Raw genomic sequence first — 22,202 nt, 5'->3', positions numbered from 1 at the left:
ATGAAGTTACTTCACATGCAAACTTTGTTTGCTTACAATTTGATAAAGAATTAAACCAAGAATATAATTTCTTTGCCTCTTTAATTTACAGATGACAAAGTATTTTGATATAAAATGATAATATTCAAAATTTAATGATTATGCATTTTTTCATTTACAGGACTTTTAATAAAGGATATCAAAGAAACTGGAGATCATTTATCAAAAGAAATTATTTTGCAAACAATCACTAAACACTTCAAGAAAAAAGAATGGCTTGGAACATAACCAATACGTAAGAAGGCATTAATACTGAAAATTAAAAACTATCTTCTGCATAATTAAAATTAACTACAGAATGATAAATTTATCTTACCAATATCCGTTTTCGGTCTTTATAATTAAGTTGCTTCACTTTTGGATATATTCTGGGGGAAAGTAGCTCCAACTTGTTTATTTGTTCTTCCAAATCTCTCAGCCGTTGATCAATATTAATGCTGTAAGAATCATCTGGTTCTGATCTATTAAATGCAAAAGGTTAACAAAATACAAGTTTTACAGAAATACATTATTTTGTACTGTAGTAGTAGTATGGTGATACATGATAAACAGACATTTATGCATTTGTGTGTAAAAGAATCAAAAAGGTACAATGAATTAAATAACATTCAATACTCTCATTTGGATGGAGGATAACCAAATGTTAATATGAAGAATGCACTATGTTCAGATGGTAAGTAAAACTGCAATTTGGACATCACAATAATCAAACTTTCTTCCATGTTAGATAGGGATTTGATGTTTAGATAATCAGTTCAGTTAGGATTCTATTACAGCCAAAGTAGTTAAGACTATGAGGTGAATATGACTGTAGTGGTGTCCACTAGCAATTAAACTTGGCAAAAAGATTGCAATGAAAGAATTTCACAATCAGCAAGCAATGGAGACCAACATACACAAAACAAAGACAGCCACCATAACTTACGTTCTTCACATCCTAACGATGCTTGGAAAGACCTGGCATCGCTAGGATGTGAAGAACCTTTATTACAGTTTTTCAATTAAACATAAGACAGTCTCTTGGAGATGGAAAGGTTTTTCCTTCCACAAACTCAGGTTTTTCATCCTACAAAACGGAAAAATTGGCAAGAACAACGCAAAAGTGTCTAACAAGTTAAAAGGAAAAATCTACAAAATGGTAGTAAGACAAATACTGATGTATGGCAGTGAGACCTGGAAGATGATCAAGAGATGGGAGAAGAGAATGGGCATAGTCGAAATGAAAATGCTGACACAAGTGTCAGCATTTTCAAACTTGGACAAGATCAAAAATTCACTGATCCAGGTGACAATGAAGGTAATCAAAGTATATGGGAAGATTAGGGAATCAAATCTGAGGTGGTTCAGTCATGTTATGCAGTGAGAGAAAAGCTATGTGGAAAGGAGACTGCTGGAGATGAAGCCACTAGGCAAAAGGAGTAAAGGGAGACCTAAACAACGATGGCTGAACAGCATGAGAAGGGACCTCCGAGACCACGACTAGAGGAGAACATGACCTTGGAGGAGGTTTATCTTCCTCAGCAGCCCCACTTGAGTGGGAATGAAGCTAAAGAAGAAGAAGTCTTTTTTTTTTTTGAAAACCCTGATAAAAAACACTGCATTTTAATTTAAAGAAAAATTTAAATAATTTTTTTCGAAACCCATAAAACACAACCCCATCTGTGTAATCACTGTAATCACAGTTCATTAACTTTGCCCCATCTTCACTGAGATGGATGAAGTCATCACCTCTCTCACTATACAAAGAAGTCAATTTTATTGGATGAAGTAGTTCAATTATCTTTGTGGTTGCTAGGAGTCAGAGTTACTCTATTTAAATTTTTGAAGGAGAAAGTGGGAAATTTCAAACTTTCCCACTCTCCTGATGACTATCATCAGTGTATCATCAACAAAAAACAAAAAAAAAAATTCTGCATGAAAGATGTTGAAACCAAAATTCTATTTTGGTTTCAACATCTGATTCAGGATAAATGAATGTGGTTTAATATGCAAATTAATTTTCCAACCAAGTTTTGAATGCTGTTGTGAATGTCATATGAAGCCAACGATAATATCAGTTGCATGCTTCAGTTTTCTTTAGATTTTGCATTGCAACTTGTTTGTAGTTTGTCTATACAAGTTCTAATGCAATTTCTTTGCATTAGAAAGTGGACAAGTTCCTCAACATCTGGTGTCACCTAAAGACCAAGATTTTCTCCAATCTCAGCCACTTCTTGTGGATGAACTTATTTGAAAAGTTCATACCTTTCAAAATTTGGGGGATTTTGGGAACAGACTGGTGCCACAGATTTTTCCATGCCATGGGCAATTTCTGGCTAACATTCTCTCACACTGACCAATTTTATCCTTAGGATCTCTAATGTTATTACTTCTAGAATTCTTTTAATGTCAGCTGTCATGAAATGGCACAAGCTTGTATGACTTTGTTTTCAAGTTTGCAATGACACATTGATTTAGTGATTGAATCAATGAAGCAGTGTTTAGTGTCAAAAATATCACTTTTATGAATCCTGGAAATACTCAAGATCTAAGATATGAGCTGATGCATTATCAACAAATAAAAGCGTCTTCTTCACAAAAATTCTTAAGTCTGAAGACATTGCTCTACTACTGATAGAAAATTCATAAACTAATCTTGTGAATTACCAAAGGCCACTCATGCTTTTGTGTGGAATGAGTTTGAAGGAAGAAGTGAACTGTATGGGAGCGATGGACTGCATTTGAGTGGTTATAGTGTGAGTCGCTTGGAGAGACTGCTGCTGGAAGGTAGAGAAGCGAGTAGAGTGAGAGAGAATGAATCAGATCAAGCAGTAAGTGATGTGGAAGAGCAGGAGAGTAAGACAAGAGAGATTGAAGAGGTGGTTATGAATGAGGAAGTGAGTGGTATGAGTATAGAAAATGAGAGAATGAATGTGCAACAGGAGCAGGGAAACAGGGAGGCTCAGGATGGACAGCGGTACACAGCGTGAGAAAGGTGGATGCTCCGAGAGGAAGTGAGAGCATGTGTAGACAGGAAAGAAATGGGATGACCTGGGATCAAGAGGAAACAGTTGGAAATGAAAAGGGTTTTAAAATGAATAAGCAGAAAGGGAAATGGCCCCAGCTGAGAATGGAGAGATCACATCGAGTGAGTGGTATCAGTGGAACTAGCTGTAGATCCAGAAATGAGCTGTTGCGTTTGTATACAAATGCTAGAAGTATAAGAAACAAGGCAGATGAAATGGTTGCATTAATTGCATCTGTTCAGCCAAAGATTGTCGGAATAAGTGAGACATGGTAAGAAGAGGACAACATCCTGACAGGAATAGAGATGGAAGGGTATGATGTGTTTCGTGAGGATAGAAGGGGTAAAAAGGGAGGGGTAGTGCTATTGATGATAGAGAAAGAGTTAAGTCCATACAAAGTAGAGATGCAAGACGGAAATAGTGCCAGTGGTTTTGAGGCAGTATGGTGTGAGATAGAGGTGAATGGAATCAAATACCTGGTTGGATGTTGTTATAGACCAGGTAATGTGGATGGTGGCGATAATGAAATGTATAATCAAATTAGTCAAGCAAATAAGAAAAGGGTGATCATTACGGGCGATTTTAATTATGGCAATATAGACTGGAATGATGAGATAGCAACTGAAAGTAAAGAAAATGCGTTTCTTGATTATAATGAACAGCCAAAGGCTTCAATTCGGCGACATGAACTTATTTAAGTTAAGGGATATTATATCCCATATTGTTTCTTAGCCGAATAAGAAACTCAAAGAGTTTCATGCCGAATATAGAAACTATATAAAGTTCGGCGATTCCAAGAGTAAGCAAATACCTGGATAGTGCAGCAACTGACCCTTGAAGGTAGTGCAAGCTGAGGCAACTCATGTAAAAGGTGGAGCAAGCTCCGATCACTATTCTTGATATTTACCCACAATGTGAACTTAACTCCTAGGAGCTGTATTATTGTTCAACATTATGAGAGAAGATCACTACCCAGACCGGTTTCGACCTTTTTTGAGGTCTCATCAGTCAGTAGGTAGACCATGATAATACCAAGTTTGTAGCGAACAGAACTTACATTCCTTTGATGAGAATTGCCAAGAGGTGTCCTATTAAAGTATTAATTATAATGAAGAGCCAAAGGCTTCAATTCGGTGACATGAAATTATTTAAGTTAAGGGATATTATTCCGAATTGAAGCCTTGGGCTCTTCATTATAATTAATACTTTAATAGGACACCTCTTGGCAATTCTCATTAAAGGGATGCAAGTTCTGTTCGCTACAAACTTGGTATTAACATGGTCTACCTACTCACTGATAAGACGTCAAAAAAGGTCAAAACCGGTCTGGGTAGTGACCTTCTCTCATAATGTTGAACAATAATACAGCTCCTAGGAGTTAAGTTCACATTATGGGTAAATATCAAGAATAGTGATTGGAGCTTGCTCCACCTTTTTACATGAGTTGCCTCAGCTTGCACTACTTTCAAGGGTCAGTTGCTGCACTATCCAGGTATTTGCTTATGCTTGGAATCGCCGAACTTTATATAGTTTCTATATTCAGCATGAAACTCTGAGTTTCTTATTCAGCTAAGAAACAATATGGGATATAATATCCCTTAACTTAAATGAGTTTCTTGAGTTTTTGAGGGATAACTACTTCAGACAGTATGTAACAGAGGGCACTCAAGGATTGGATTTGGTCATCTCATCAGAGGATGTAATTATAAATGAGGTGTCAAATCATCCACCAATTGATGAGAGTGACCATGAGGTGATTACCTGGGTGGTTGCCAGCAGTGTGAAGACCTCTGTGAGAAAAGGGTATATGTGGAACTGCAAGAGGGAGGGGGGGGGTGATTATGAAGAGCTCAGGAGACAGCTTGCAGGTGTAGCATGGAATGAGGAGTTAGCTGGAAAAGAGATTAATGCAGCTCGGGGGATTTTCAAAAACTATCTAGTAGATGCAATGTCTAAGTGTATTCCAAGGGTGAGAAGGTTAAATAAAGTAGGTGTGAGATGGATGAATAAAGAGATTAAGCATGCGATACAGAGAAAAGGGGCATTGTGGAGGCAGCATAAGGGAAGTGGAAATAACCAATTCCATGAGGTCTAAAAAGACCAGGCAAGGAGGGTGACTTGGTTGGTGAGGGTAGCTAAAGAGAGGTATGAACCAGTTAGCTAATGAAGCCAAAAAGAATCCTAAGGAGTTATTTCGATATGTAGCCAGCAAAAGAAAGAATGATTATGGAAGGATGACATTGATAGGAGAAAATGGTATAAAGACAGCTGTTGCAGAATGAGTGGTGGAGATACTTAATGAGCAATTCATAAAGGTCTTTCAATTTTGTGAATGTGACTTCATAGAGAGATTGAGAGCAGTAGATGATGAAGAGGAAAGACTGACTGTAAGTGAGCAATAGGTGATGGGGAGGTGAGTAAACTAGATATTATGCGAATGTCAAATCTATGAGGACCTTGTATTCTGCTGAGTTTAAGCTGGGTGGGTTTTTGTTCATGCTGAACACATTCAGTACCCATTTAAAGTCATCAAGCACCTTCTCTTGAGGACTTGATAATATATCACCATGTATTCTGAAGGAATGTGCCAGGGAGTTGACACCTGTCTTGACATTTTTTTTAATACGAGTCTTGCATTCGGTCAAGTCCCTAAGGAGTGGAAGAAGGGCAAGATTGTGCCACTTTATAAAGGAGGTGATAGAACTCAAGCATCAAACTATAGGCCTATCTATGTGTCAGGTGTTGTGGTTAAGTTGTTGGAGAAGCTTGTGAGAACTAGGATGCAGAGTTAGGTTGACAACAATGGTATTATCTTCGATGGACAGCATGGATTTGCTAAAGGGAGGTCATGTTTTAGTAATCTACTTATTTATTACAATAAAGTGACTGCTTCCTTGGACAGAGGAGAAGGATACACAATAATATACTTAGATTTTGCAAAGACTTTTGATAGAGTACCTCATGATAAATTGATAGTCAAACCAGAGCAGATGGGGTTGGATATTAGATTAGTGCATTGGATTGGAGACTGGCTATCTGAAAGGTATCAACAAGTTGTGTATTGGGGAGCAATATCCAGGAAAAGGAAAGTCACTAGTGGAGTGCCTCAGGGGTCTGTTTTGGGGCCCATTACTGTTTAACTTTAACTTGTATATTAACAATATAGGTGAAGATTTGGATGGAGATATTCAGTTGTTTGCAGATGATGCAAAGTTGGGACGAACCATGAAGAGTGGTGAAGATGCTGTGGCCTTACAAGAAGACTTGAATAAATTGAGTGATTGGGCAGGGAAATGGAGATGTGAGTTCAATGTTGCAAAATGTAAGGTTTTAAAATTTGGAAAACAAAGATGGGATGCAGAATTTATGCCTGATGAGGATATATTGTTGGAGGTGGAAGAAATAAGAGATCTGGGGGTGATAATGGATAAGGGTCTCAAATTTAGGGGACACATAACCAAATTTGTGAAGACAACACAAAGGCTTCTGGGAATGATACAGAGGACATTGACGTGTGAAGTAGGGAGATTCTTGTTCTGTTGTATAAGGCTTTGATTAGGCCACACATGGACTATTGTGCCCAGATTTGGTCACCTGGTTTTCAGAAGGATGAAGAGACGTTGGAAAGGGTCCAAAGGCAATTGAGTAAGGTAGTTTCTGACCTCTGGAATGTCGAGTATGAGGAAAGATTGCGAAGATGTAATTTGCAGAGTCTGGTGGACAGGAGGAAGAGGGGAGATATGACAGAGACCTACAAGTTGGTAAGGGATTGTTATAGGATCAATACTGGAGAAGTTCTACAGAAAATAGTGGGAGATCAGGGGAGAACCAGAGGTCATCCCTGAAAACTGTATAAAGAGAGTGTGAAAGGCAGGTTTTTTCGTGCAGAGTTGTGAATGATTGAAATGCCTTGCCTGAGAGTGTGGTGTCTGCAAGGAGTTTGAATGCATTCAAGGCATGGTATGATGAGCTGTGTGTGTGATAAAAGGACCTCCCAGATGAGTCTTTGACTTCATGAAGTCTTGGGGTAGTAATAATAATAGTAATAATAATATACATACAGTGCTTTAAAAAAAAAAAAAAAAAAATTGTGTGTGTTGATACTCATTCTCTGCTAGCAGGAAAAACTTGATATTTAAAGGATATGAAAATAAAACTATAAAAAGTCTTTACTCATATTGTTACTTAGGAGTGTGATGTTTTCTCTCTTAAAGATAGTAGCTGTTATGGTCTACTTTTGTGAAAACAGGCAACTTTATTGTTTGCTCAATCTTTAGAAATCTTCATATTCATCTTCTTTTCTACTTCAAGAATTCTTCCCAGGAATTCATTTACATAATGCATCCAAACATAACTGTCATAACCTAATGCACCCTACATGCACCCACCCAGCTACTAACCCTATATAAATCCAAATCCATTCTTAGAATACTATATACACATTTGGGATAGTACACCTAAAACCTCCTTAAAAATTCTTGATGCTATCCAGAGGAGAGCAATATGACTCATAGATGACCCTTTCCTCACAGGCTCACTTCCACGTCTATCTCACAAATGCAATGTTTCAGCTCTATGTCTCTTCTACAGGTGCTTCCATGGTAACTGCTCCAGTGAATTGGCACTGGCTGTTAGTTCTGTTAAAACAAGAGCAGCTGCTACCCAACATCTCTTTACAGTACAACTGCAAACTCATCAAACCTGCTTTTCCTCTTCCTCATTTATTCTATCTACCTCTGTCCTCTGGAACAACTTTTTCACGATGTGTTTCCCAACAATTTCAACCTACAGCTCATTAAGAAGAATGTCAATAAATTTCTTCTTTCTCAGCTCTCATCAGTAGCTCACACATGCCACTGATGTGGTATAGGTTCTTATACCTCTCGTGTGTAGGATAAATATATAAAAAATAAGGTGATACCTAGGAGCTGGCTTGGAAGGTGGCAAAATTCAGCAAAATTGTATCTCGACCATTAAAAAAGCACATTTCTTTAAAAAAAATTATATATTTTCTTAAATTTAGAGGTGGAATATATTGTAACAATAGTCTTGCATCCAAGTATCTTATTTTGACAGTTTAACCAGTTATACTTCACAGAGTAGTCATTTTTTTTTTTTTTTTTTTTTTTTTATCACCAGTCCAGCAACTTGGCAGCCATTTATGTGAGTCACTCCTTTCTGCTGGATGCTGATATCATGAACAAAAACAGTTCTTCAACACAGCCTCTGTAGTTAATTATTCACTCATTTCCCCACTTGTTTTTAATTTCTTAACTGCAAATGAGGAAAAGGAAACTGGTAATCCTTTATTTTTTACTTTATAGTACAACTTTTTTTTTGTATTACTTTCTTAGATGAATAGACACATACAAAAGTTGGATAAAACCTAGTAAAATGATTTACTCAACACATCTGCAAGGGAATGAGACAAATCAACTTGCATTGTAACTTGACCTTCAGGGAGGACACTAGAATTTGTCCAGTGCATAGACAATAGAATTTGTCCAGTGTGTATCTTACATATATTGGTAGTTTAGTATTAGAATAAAAATGACCCTATATAGTTAAAAACATTTCCCATTACAAGAACCATACTACATAGATAAGCAAAATAAAGTACATTTTTATTGTAGATTAAAAACAACACACAAACACAGCAGTGTGCTGTGTTTGTGTGTTGTCTGCATTACACACAGAATTGTGCAAGCCCAGTTCTGTTAGTGGTGTTGTGTGCAACTAACATTCTCATGTTTATCAATAGAAAGAAAGTTGTCTAGCTGTATGGGTTAACATGCAGTGGGGAGATTATAAGAACCATGTAGCTGTAATAGCACTTCACAAGGTTGGAATGTAGCTACCTGTTATTTTCCAACATGCTTAAAATGCTCAGGATCAGTCAGATGCTTGTGTATCAGACTATTAACCATTATAACAACACAGAAGACATACCTGACTGCCAAAGAACACGACGACCATGCTGCATTAGAATGCAACAACTTATAAGGGCTGTGAAGGCATGCCTCTACCATAATCCTGTGAGAATGCAGAAAATGATGTCATGAGAGATGAACACTTGGCAGAGAACAACGTCATGTGTACTAACTGATGACCTGGGGAGTGAGAGCCTCTCATCAATCTACTAGACACTTCCTAACACCTCAACTTATGTAGTAGAGGGTAATAAATCAAAGGCACTTCTCCAGCAGTATGCAAACAACAGACAAAGATATCCTCTTCGCAGATGAGAATATTTTCATTGAAGAGTTGTTTAACTACCAAAACAATCAGGTACATGCCTCGCCAGATGATCAGACAACATGTGTCATAGTACCCAGGATTCAGCGAGGTCATCACCCTGCGTCTGTGATGGTTTGAAGGGGGTGACATATCAAGAGGTATCCAAGTTGCATTTCTGCGAGAAAAGAGGTCAAAACCTCTGCCAAAGTGTATCAAGACGCCATGGAACCTGTGGTATGGGCCCTGAATAACACCTTGTTTCATGGTAGGCAGTGGACCTTCCAACAGGACTCAGCCCTTGTACACAAGGTGAGGACCACACAACAGTGGTAGGAGGCAAATGTGTCCGACCACATATCACCATCTGATTGGATGCCTGGAAGTCCTGATCTGAATCTGCTGGTCTTCAAATTGTAGTAGGAGCTTGAGAGAGAGTAGCCTGCATCGCCAGCCAAGAATGAGCATTTCCGTTAGATGTTGTGTGTGAAGGCAAAAGGGAGATATTTTGAACATTGAGTGCTGCTATATGCACATTATACACATGGTTTGTACATGCTGAAAGCTATGATCTACTGATAGATTAAAGGTTTATGCACAGTTCAAGTTGTAATGGTATTTATGGCTAGACTAGGTACCGTATTTAGTGTAATTATAAACAAATTGCACGATAACCACAGTAATTAACTTTAATGAAAGTACAGCTTTTCATACTGAAAATAACAGTACATCAATGTGTAGAAACAAGCAAATCAAAGAACAGAAATACAAGATGCATACAACAATTGGTTTACCAATTAAAAATGGTTGCCATGAGCTAGAAATTAATATATTAATAAATAATAAAACTGTTTTTGATGCTTATATAAAATGGGAACCTCCCAAACTTTTCTTATGGGGGGGGGGGAGGGTGAAACATTCGTTCTGATTCAGGTTAGGCCAATGTAAAAGGGCTTCACAACTTTCTTTAAAAAAAGCATTCATATTTAAAACTGCTTCTATGGAGAAGACAAGCTTCATCATACCAGATACTGTGTTTAGTGTCAATACTATGCTGTGCCAGACCAGACTTGAGGTTTCACATATTCAATGTAATACTGATGTTCATTAATTCTTATTTCCACAGAACAGCCCTATCTGCCCAAAGTGTGTCAAATTACATTCACAAGGAATCTGGTAAATACCAGCTAACAATAGAGGTGACAGTTTGTCTTTTGTAGTTGGTAACAGATGAGAACTTTTGTCAATAGGACAATGTGGAAATAAGGTGATACTTCAAAATTCTACCAATAGGTTCAGAGATATCAGAAATATACAGGATTGGAATCCTGTGGGCTGTCAAAGGATCCTTAGGTGTTGGAACACAGGAGTCAATTATCTGCTGGATTTAACAAGGGTTGTAACCATTTAATTCCATTAAAGTTTTGATAGTGAGAAGTTCTGTTGTAAGCTTGAGGGAGAGGAGTATACATTGTATGCTCTATTAATTAAAGACTTGATAACACCAAATTTTTGAGAGGTGTGATGAGCAGACTTGTAATGAATGTAATTGCCAGTAAAGGTAGGTTTTTGATAAACACTGGTTGACAAAGTACCGGAGGTTGTTTGAGTAAGAAGGATGTCCAAGAATGATAAACTATCAGCATTTTCTTTTCCCATGGTTACTGAATGCATGGATGAAGATCCACTGTAAGGAAGTGGTAAGTTCATAATAAATTTAGTTTAATCCTTTATCCAAGTGTGATATGAAAATATCTTCAGGACTGAGGCAAGGTGGTGCATTATGTTGGCAACTTGCAGCAAAGGTGGACCAAGCTCTCAACACTCCTTGTCAGCATCTCCCACCATGCAAAGCACATCTCCTTGTGGACATGTATAATGCTATGCATTAAGGGAAGGGCCACTACCCAGACCGGTTTCGACCTTTATTGAGGTCTCATCAGTGGGAGGCAGACCCAGAAGTGGTGACACTAAGACAGAAGCAATGGAGAGGTCATATTTACCTATACGAGTTGCCAACCGGTGTACTACCTTATTATTAAATTACTCTGGATTTAGAGAAAGATGTTGGAAGTTTATTTTGCACTTGGTTAGACTATAATAAATTTAGTTTAATCCTTTATCCAAAGGTGGATAATGGATTAAAACAAAGTTCATTTCAGAATGAGACTAAACAGCAAAAAACATCATCAACGTAATGAAATCAAAGAGAGAGTTGGCAACAAATGGATGAGAACAAGGTATCCTCCAGATGATTCAAAAAATAGTTTGCCAAAAATGGAGAAAGAAGGCTACCCAGGGCAGTGCCTTCAACCTATCTATAGATCTTGTTTTACCAGCTGAAATATCCTGATTACATAACAAATTAAAAAATCTTCACAACATCAGGAGGGAAATCTTCATATAGTAAACTAATAGCGTCGTATAACGCAATGTTGATGAATAGGGAATCAAGGTCAAAGCTGACTAACACAAATTTGTCTTTTGTATTTGAATATGATAACAGATGTTTTTTGATTGATTTTTTTTTTTTTTTTTTGAGAAAATGTGTAGAATTCTTGATTAATGATCTGGATTGTCTAATATGGGCAGTTAATAAAGGTAAAATAAATTTAATAATTCTATAGTTGGGAGAGTCAATACAATTCACAATGGATCTTACTGGACAACCTTCTTTATGAATTTTTGGGAGACCATATAAAAGAGGTGTCCTTCCAAAATGGATGCATAACTTATCCAAAGTATTTTGATTCCAGCTAACAACTTCATCATGGAGCTTATTTAATTGTTTTAATTTGTGTTTTTGTATGGTAAGAACTCATTTCTCGATAAGTGGAGGTATTCTGTAAAAAACAGTCTGTCTTCCTCTGATAGTTGGCCTTATCGATTACCAATATAGCTTTTCCTTTATCCACTTTTAAAATAGATGTATGGTTCTTTTGTCTTAATGAAAACATCACACAGATTTCAGTAATACGTAAGTTACATGGAGGTAATTTACTTTTAAAGAGTAAAACATCAACTTCAAAGTGTAGCTTATTGGCATCTTCGCTTGAAAGTCCCAACAGATTGCCTTCAATATTATGCAAAAAAAAAAACCAAGATACGGAATAGATTTAGGTACCAAAGCAAAATTATGGCTTTAAGACAATGTACTAATCCCATACTAGTCTCAGCATCAGACAATGGACATCTCCAGAAATATTCAAAACCCATTTATTAGTAGGAATGTTGTCAAATTTTTGCTTACAGTATAATGATTCATATTTTTGCATCAGTCTGTAGGAATGTCTTCCATAAGAGCAGGCAGAAGATTGTTTAGAAACATATAGAACAATATCCAGTAATTTAAAGATTAGTCAGTGTAATTAGAAACAACTGAAATGTACACCATACTGCATAGTTGCAAACCAACAAAATAAATTTTATTGTAGCACTAAAATAGGATGCTCTTGAGGTGCAACTCACGTGAAACACAGCCTGGCATGAACATGTTAATATATACATATGAAAGTAATTTGAAATTCTAAAAAGTTATATCTTAACAGTAGATGTGATAAAACTGCAAAGTTCATTAAACAGTTAAGTGTATGTACTGCATCCTTATGTCAAACATATTACTGTTTAATAGAGATGCCAGTATGCTGTACCACTGCATACTGCCCCCCCCCCCAGCCCAAAAAAAACTCTGTACATATATTCAGTTTTGAGATAAGGATGGTTGTTCTTTTTATTACTGCATCTTCATGTGGTTATATGAATTATTACACACATTTTTCAATCCTTAATTCTGCAATTTGGCTGAAGCATCCAAATATTCAGCTGAAGCATGCTGAATGATATTTTAAACACACTGAATTAAATTTTATAAACAAATGCTTTGAACAAAAATATACATAGATGCATTAAGTTTTTTTTTTTTAATCAGTTTTAATTTTTTTTTTTTTTTCAAAACATTTGTTTATAATTAATTCCATGTTTTGGTTAAATCATGATTTCCTGCATCCTTAGGTAATGAGTAATGTGAACAAGGGATCAGTGGAAGTCAGAGGTGATGTGAATGACCAGAAGAGTGGAAAGGGCAAAGTGTTTGTGAATGAAGAGGAAAATAATGTGAGAGATGAGAATCTGGATAGGGAAATGGGGAGGAGGGACCATGGAAACACTAAGGAGAGTGGATTCTGGAAGCAGTAATTAGTGTTCATATGAGAATAGTAAGCCTAGGAATCAGATGGCATAGGATGCATGGGGAGTAATTGAGTCTAGGAAGACGTGGAGTAAAGAATTATAGAGGTGAGCAGACAGAAGCAGGTATGAGGAATTCACAGATGAGGAGTGGCATGTGTAGAACTGATTACAGACCAAGAAATGAATTGCTATGCTAATTGAAGGAGTATCAGAGTAAAGCTAGGAGTATCTGAAATAAAGGAGATGAAAGTGTTGCACTGATAGTTTATTTATATGATAATATTTGAAATGTGGTTAAACAAGAATGATATCCTGACAGAATACAAATGGAAGCGTATGTTTTGTTTTTCATGAAAACAGGAAGGACAAGAAGAGAGAGAGAGGGGGACCGCTACTGATAATATCAGGGGAAATATGCCAGCACAAAGGAGACAAGGGGTAAATAGTGGCAGTGGTTTAAAGCAGGGTAGTGTGAGGTGGAGGTTGATAGTAGACATTTAGTAGGATGTTGAGATAAGCCAGAGAATATAGAGACAAACGTATAGGCAAACTAGATTAGTGAGAGCAAGAGAAGAGCAATCACATTATGGGTGATTTTAATTATGGTAACAGTGATTGGAATGAAAAGATAGCATCAGGGAATAAGCAGAATGGATTTCTTGAAACACAACTAAGCAATTTGTAACAGAATATAAGAGGGCTGTGAGAGAGAGCGTCTTAAATCTGATCATATAAGAAGATGTGACTGTGAATGGAGTGTCTTATCTTATTGTGTTATTATAGTTGGTGAGAGTGACCATGAGCTGATTACCTACATTATAGCCAGTTATATGAGAACTTCTGTGAGGAAAGGATATGTGGAACTACAAGGCTTGTGATTATGAAAAACTTAGAAAATAGAAACCACAGCATGAAAAGAAGAGTTAGGCAGAAAGGAGACAGATGCTGCTTGAGCACTGATCAAGAGATTTAACAGCAACAATATCCAACTGTATTGGTAGTAAGGGTGTATGGAGTAGATTTTTTTTGTGTGGAGAGTGGTGAATGAGTGGAATGGATTTCCAGAATTAGTTGCGAGTTCCCTGATGGTAAATGAGTTTAAGGAGAGACATGACAGGTACTGTGTGTAAAAATTACTTTGGGGCTCCCATGACGAGTCTCCAGATTCCATGGAGATACTGCATAAGTTATATCAAAGGTGAAAAAGACTAAATAAGGTAGAAATAAAATGGATGAATGAAAAGATTAAATACTGCAACCTAGAAAAAGGAGGCTTTATCAAGGCTTGAGGCAAGACAAAATGAAAGATAATAATCAGTTACCATGTAAAAACAACAGAAGTGAAGCATAAGCCAATTAAGCCAAGAAAAATCAAAGAGAGAGAGAGAGATCTTTTGATATGTGGCCAGCAAAAGAAAGAATGATTATAATAACATGTTAATGGAGGAAAATGGTAGATCAGTAACTGCTGTGAGGATATGACTGAGGTATTCAATGAGCAGTTTTTCAGGGTATTCATCTTCAAGAATGCAACATCATGCGATGGGATTGGATAAGAGACAAGTGAGCTGGATTGACTGGCTCTCAGATTGGTATCAGTGGGTAGTGTGTATGGGGAAGTGACATCTCAAAAGAAGAAGTTCACTTGCAGTGTACCACAGGGATTATTTTGGGACCATTATGTATGTTAATGATATGTTAATATCATTAGCATACATAACTTGTATGTTAATGATATTAAGATTGGCTTAATTGGCTTAATACATTAACTGGAAGTATGTATCTGTTTGCAGATGTGGCCTTAAAGGAAGATATGAACAGACTGTGTGATGTGGCCAAGGGGTGAAGCTGCTAGTTTAATGTTGCAACATGTAAGGTCTTGAAAGTTGGTAGACAAGGATGGGATGCAGGGTATACAATTAATGAAGAAATTTTGGAGGAGGTGGAAGAGATGAGAGATATGGGAGTTGTGGATAAAGACTTGAAGTTTAGGGATCACATTGCCAAAATTGTAAGAACATCACAACAGATTATTATGGGAATAATGAAGACCTTGATGTGCAAAAACAAGGGGATGAAGATATCTCAGTGAGTGCTGATTATTCAGAATGTGAGAAATTGCAGAGCTTTGTGAATAGGAGAAGAAGGAGGAGAAGGAATATGACAGACACAGAGGTACTTTGGATAATACAGAATACCATTTTGTGTGTAAAATGGTATCCTGCATTATCCAAAGTTCCTCTATAAGCTGGTGAGAGATTGTTTTGCGATTAATGTGGAAATTTTTCAAAGAGTAGAGGGAGATAAGTGTAGAACAAGAGGCCATTCCTGAACACTGCATAAAATATGAGCAAGTGAATGAGGAGAAAGTTCTTTGCAAGAAGAGTGGATGCAGAGTGAAATGTACTGCCTGAAAGTGTGATGCATACAAAACCTATTAATGGGTTTAATGGACAATTCAGTGATCTTTTTAGGGAAAGGATATTGCAAAGAAGAGTCTTTTGACTCCAAGTTTGATGATAAAAATAATAAATGGTATCTGTAAGAGCAATCATGATTTTTAGGGAGAATATGACATATGAGAAAGAGAACTATGACTATAGTTGTGACCTCAAATACACACGTGCACACACAAAAAAAATCAAGTGCTTGCCCCAAATGAGGAGAGGAGCAGAAGATATGACGATTGGAGTTCAACAGTCCAACTGCAGCTGATGATGGATATATACATACATAATAGTAACTGTATGAATCACTAATAGGGATGATGATGCGCAATATATTTATGATACTTGCATTAGGATACAAATATAACAGGCAACATGAAATCCTACAGGTCATGCTCATACCATTCCTGTGCACTGTCTCACCAACCTTCTCTTTCATACTTCTCTAGAAATGATTGATCCCACTCTGTTTGAGGCCATCCTTGTCATCTTTCCTACTTAATTGAAATACACCTCTATTTCCTCCCCCACAATCTGACTCATTTTCCTACTGTTTATTATTCCTCACTGACCTACTAGAAGCATTCTCACTTTCAACCTATTCTTCTACAAGCTGTTTTCAATCTCTGATTTTTATCTACACTTACTTTGCCTTACCTTTGTACATTCTCTTTCATCAAAAACAGTAGTTGATTCAAATGACTAATGCCAAATGCATTCAAATACATCTATCTTAAGTCATTCCCAACTAGCCTTCAACTTCAATTTATATATTCACAAACTGCATACATTTAACATCACGCAATTCAGCCATTGTACTACATCTCTGCTCTCCATCTTAACTTGGTAGTCATACCTGAGTACACACCAATTCCCCAAGTATGGTATCTTCCAAGTCATTTGTGCCTGAAACCACCACGACTGCTCTAGACCAGCTTATTTCTGCCTTATTCATCTAACTGTTCCATGCAGAAAACATTTTTATGCAGCATGTTATTCAACATATTCCTAACAATAAATATCCCCATACCATGTGGTCATCATCTGACACTTCTTTTCCTTGCTTTCTCCCTCTCATTCATATCAATCATTCAGTTTCTTCCTCCAAACATTTCACTTCATTCTCCATTTTCACTAATTTGCAACAAAGTTCTTCCATCCTGAATGGACACTGGCTAACTTTCATTCCTACTAATAATAATGCTTCCAGCTATAGCTAACTCTATTACATATCTCTTTATTCAAATACTCCAGCATGTCATTTCACTTGTAATACTCTCACTAATTATTTCATTCATCCTTTCACATTTTTAACACATACCCAAAACAATTTTTACAGAATAACTGAGAAAAGTCCGACACAAAACTTTAATTTCAAGCTAAAACTGTTTATGCCACCAACTTACAGGTACTATTCCAACAATTCTCATCACTAATAATACAATATACATAAGCAACTCAAACCAACAATATTTTAACACAAACCAGTCAAAAAAAACTATTCCAATATCACTATTTTTATGGCTATTTTGCCTGCTTCTGTTTAGCAGTGCCCTTTTTTTAATGTCATTAGCTTTTTACTCAAGAATTCTTAGGGTATTGCAAATGTATTTTTAGAGACAAATATATGTAGCATAATAGAAGAAAATTTGCACATACCTTTTCTTGGATGTTTTTGACTGCCTTCTTTCTGCAGTGTGCATATTTCTGCTGTTATGGTATTGAAAGTGAAGTGGGGGGATTCGCAATGTGGGAGAATTAATTTGAAAAAACCCGAGTTTTTTTATATATAATATATACATATATTTAAAGGTGGGCAGAGTGCTTTATTGTAGAGTGGGAAAAGATGAAAAAGGAGGCTGAAATTAAAAACTGTTTTTAGAGGAAGCAGAAGAGTTTATGGGAAAAGGGGGACGGGGATAGGGTTGATGGGGTGCAAGCCATTTCGACAGTGTGGGTCATCGTCTGAACTCATGGAGGAAGTGGATGCTATGTCATGTCGGCTTGGTGTTTCTGCCTTTGAAGTGTTCATGTTATCGCCTATTGGTCAGAATTGTAACCTAATTTTTATGTTGTGGAGCTTCCAACACTCTGAGATTATGTAGGTCGGTGGACGTTGATCGAGTTCTCATCACATTTTATGGCTATCGTTTCCAATATTCTAAGCATTGTTTTGTTGTATTGTCTGTCTATTATGATGGCCTTGTCGATTTGCAGAGTGTGTTTCTGTTCAAGGGCATGAACTGCTATTTCTGTTTTCCCTGTACTTTGTATTCTATTTTTCTTTTTGATGTTGCGTTTTTTGATGTTTAAATGTCCTGGAATAGCGATGTTACAGTCATGGAAGTGTTCTTGTAGCCTTGCCCATAAAGACCTGATGGTAGAACCTGTGTAGGTGATATCACAGTCTTTTTGGTAGGGAAATTTGTAGACTACATTGTGGTGTTCTAATATTTCTTTGTGTGTGTGAGATTTAGTGGGTTTTAGAAGGTTTGCCAATTTTTGGTTTGTGGTGAATACCAGTTTGCAGTCTGTATGTTTGAAAATGTATTTGTAGGCATTGTATGTGTTATGGATGTATGGCAGTTTGATAACTTTTTGTGTTGGGAAGGTTTGTTTTTGTTGTTGGGCTGTTTTGATGGGTTTTTGCTGTTCTGTTTCCATAATTTATTAGTTGTGCGGGATAGTTGCAATTTTTAAAAATCTGTGTTAGTTTTTTTTATTTCTGTGTTGAGATAATTATGGTTAGTTGAAAACTTGTAAGCATTTATGAATTGTGATAGGATGACCAATTTTTTAACCGAATATGGATAGTATATGTAAAAATGGAGGTAGTTTCCGATACGAGTCGGTTTGTTGGTATATTTTCGTGGCTATTTTGTTGTTTTTTCTGATTAATTATCAAGTTTAAGAAATTGACGGATTCATTCTGTTCGGTTTCTATGGTGAATTTTAGTCTGTTGCTGTAACTGTTAAGGGACACTTGTAGGGTGGTGATGTGTGTAGGTTCTCCAATGCATAGAATATCGTCCACGTATCTGCCATAAAAGGCGATGCCAGGGGAGGGGAGAAGAAAGGGTGAAGTAGGATCTATGTGTGCTAGGAATAATTCTAGTAGTTGTCTGCTAATGTTCTGGCCCATGGGGAATCCGAAAATTTGAATATACATGTTGTTGTTGAACTTGAAGAAATTTGCCTACATTATGAGCTTGATTAAGTTTATAATATCATTAGGTGTTAATTTTGTTTGAGAGTGTAGGGCGTGGTCTTCTGTGAGTAGCACATGTACGATGTCTAATGTTCTGCGAATGTCCACGTTAATGTATAATAAAGCAGCATCCAACGAAGTGAGGATGTCTTCTTGGGATAGGGTTATGCTATTTATTTTTTGAAAAAGGTCATCCGTATTTTTTATCATTGAGTTTGACGTAATTAACAGTTTTAGTATAGTTTGGCTATGAATTTCGATAAAGATGCTGTGGTGGTGTTTTTCTAGGATACTATTGGATGTATCGGATAGACATCTGTGGGTTTTGATTTGTCTGAACATACAAGGGGTACGTGTGGTGGTGGGGTGGGGGTAGGGTATGTTTTTCATTGTGGTTTTGTCTATCTTTAAATTTTTTAAAAATCGCAACTATCCCACACATCTAATAAATTGTGCAAACAGAACAGCAAAAATCAGTCAAAACAACCCAACAACAAAACCAAACTTCCCAACACAAAAAGTTATCAAACTGCCATACATCCAGAACAAATACAAAGCCTATAAATACATTTTCAAACATACAGACTACAAACTGGTATTCACCACAAACCAAAAATTGGAAAACCTCCTAAAACCCACTAAATCTCATAGACACATAGAAATATTAGAACACCACAACGTAGTCTACAAATTTCCCTGCCAAAAAGACTGTGATATCACCTACATAGGTTCTACCATCAGGTCTTTATGGGCAAGACTACAAGAACACTTCCGTGACTGTAACATCCCTATTCCAGAACATTTAAACACTAAAAAACGCAAAATCAAAAAGAAAAATAGAATACAAAGTATAGGGAAAACAGAAATAGTAGTTCACGCCCTTGAACAGAAACACACCTCGCAAATTGACAAGGCCATCATAATAAACAGACAAGACAATGAAACAATGCTTAGAATATTGGAAACAACAGCCATAAAATGTGACGAGAACTCAATCAACGTCCACTGACCCTACATAATCTCCGATTGTTGGAAGCTCCACAACATAAAAATTAGGTCACAACTCCGACCAATAGGCGATAACACGAACACTTCAAAGGCAGAAGCACCAAGCTGACATGACATAGCATCCACTTCGTCCATGAGTTCAGACAACGACCCACGCTGTCGAAATGGCTCGCACCTCGTCAACCCTATCCCTGGCCCTGTTTTTTCCATAAACCCTTCCTCTAAAAAAGTTTCTAATTTCAGCCCCCTTTTTCGTCTTTTCCCACCCTCCAATAAAGCGCTCTGCCCACCCTTAAATATAATATATGTATATATTATATATAAAAAAAAGTTTTTTTTAAATTAATTCTCCCACATTGCCATCCCTCCCCACTCCCCCTTTCAACACCATAACAGCAGAAATATGCACACCGCAGAAAGAAGACAGGCAACAACATCCAAGAAAAGGTTATGCGTGAATTTTCTTCTATTATACTACATATATTTGTCTCTAAAAATACATCTGTAATGTCCTAAGAATTCTTGAGTAAAAAGCCAATGACATTAAAAAATGGGTCACTCCAAAACAGAAGCAGGCAAAATAGCCATAAAAATAATGGTTTTTAAGAGAAGTAACATGGGAGATTTCCCAGAAAAAATATCTATATTCCTATATCTAATTTAAAAAAAAAAAAAAAAAAGAACTGCATAAAAGCAACAATGCAATATCAACACATTTTCTGAGCATAATTCAAATTGATACTTTGAGTTACTAATGCCATTTCTATACATGGAGGAGTTGGGGAAGGGGAGGGAGAACATTTTAACAGCAGCATTATATTTGTTATATTATTATTATTAACATTTGACCTCCATGGAGTCAGAGGCTCATCGTGGGTGGCACACTATTGCATACACTACTCATCAACCATGCTTTAAACTGATTCAATGTGTCTACCTCATCCAAGACAATATAACTAATGTACAGTATGATAAGTTCACAACCTTACTTATGTGATAGCTTATGCTCACTGACCTATACATCTTTTTTTAACATGTGTGCGGTCCAACAGTTCTTCCACATAAATATTAGAATGTTGAATATTTTAATAAATTATCTGAAAATTATATGTAATTTGATTACATTTCATTGAATAAACAAATAATTTGATGAAAATGAGATACTGTATGGGGGACAGCATGCCTCAGTAACTTGCTCAAGTTTTATAACACAGTGACGGCTGAACTGGATAAGTGTAATGAGTTTACAGTGATACTGCTGGACCTGGCTATGGCATTTGACAGGATACCACATGGAATTCTAATCCATAAACTGCAACATATGGAAATGGATATAGGGTTGGTGAGATAGATAGGTGGGTGGTTGATGGAGAGATATCAGAGAGAAGTCTATTCAGGAGTAGAGTCCAAAAGATGGCCTGTGACTAGTGGTGTGCCGCAGGTTCTGTTCTTGAACCACTGCTGTTTAATTTGTTCATTAACGATACAGGGAAGGAGCTAAGAGGAATGGTTCATTTGTTCGCTGATGATGCAAAGTTGGGTAGGGCAATAGTGAATGCAGAAGATGTCAAAATCTTGCAGGATGATTTGGATAGATTGGAGTTCTGGGCTAAGGAGAATGGATGTCAATTTAATGTGACAAAATGTAAGGTTATGCATTTTAGGGTGAAAAGATTAGCAGCAGTATACCACATTGGTGGAACTGTACTCCAGGAGATTGATAAGGCCAGGGACTTGGGAGTGTTGGTGGATAGGGAGATGAAGTTTAGGTGGCACATTGCAAAAGTGGCTAAATCAGCTCATCAACTCACTTGGTTGTTGAAAAATACTTTGACGAGCAGAGACAAATAAGTTATTGTACCTCTGTACCGAGCCTTGATAAGCCTTCATCTCGACTACTGTACCCAGATTTGGTCACCTCGGTTTCTTCTTGATGGGGAGGAGGTGGAGAGGATCCAGAGGCGAGTGACCAAGATGATAGCAGGTCTATGGAATGAACCTTATGAGAACAGGTTGAAGATTTGTGGGTTGCAGAAATTGGTTGATAGGCAGAAAAGGGGAGATATGATTGGG

At 36.9% G+C, this 22,202-nt stretch overlaps 1 protein-coding gene across 1 annotated transcript in view; it reads right to left on the bottom strand.

Moving 5' to 3' along the window:
- LOC150093364 (UDP-glucuronic acid decarboxylase 1-like) overlaps nucleotides 1-22,202 on the bottom strand; it is a 104,335-nt gene that overhangs the window by 60,528 nt on the left and 21,605 nt on the right. Inside the window, exon 3 of the mRNA XM_090413347.1 lies at nucleotides 356-500. Coding sequence (XP_090269473.1) covers nucleotides 356-500 — 145 coding nt within the window. The remainder of the gene's footprint in view (nucleotides 1-355; nucleotides 501-22,202) is intronic.

Source organism: Typopeltis vanoorti, chromosome 24 (assembly GCF_054136105.1).
Source record: "Typopeltis vanoorti isolate ZY-2024b chromosome 24, IOZ_Tvanoo_1.0, whole genome shotgun sequence".
NCBI lineage: Eukaryota > Metazoa > Arthropoda > Arachnida > Uropygi > Thelyphonidae > Typopeltis > Typopeltis vanoorti.
This window is presented reverse-complemented; position numbering and strand designations above follow the sequence as displayed.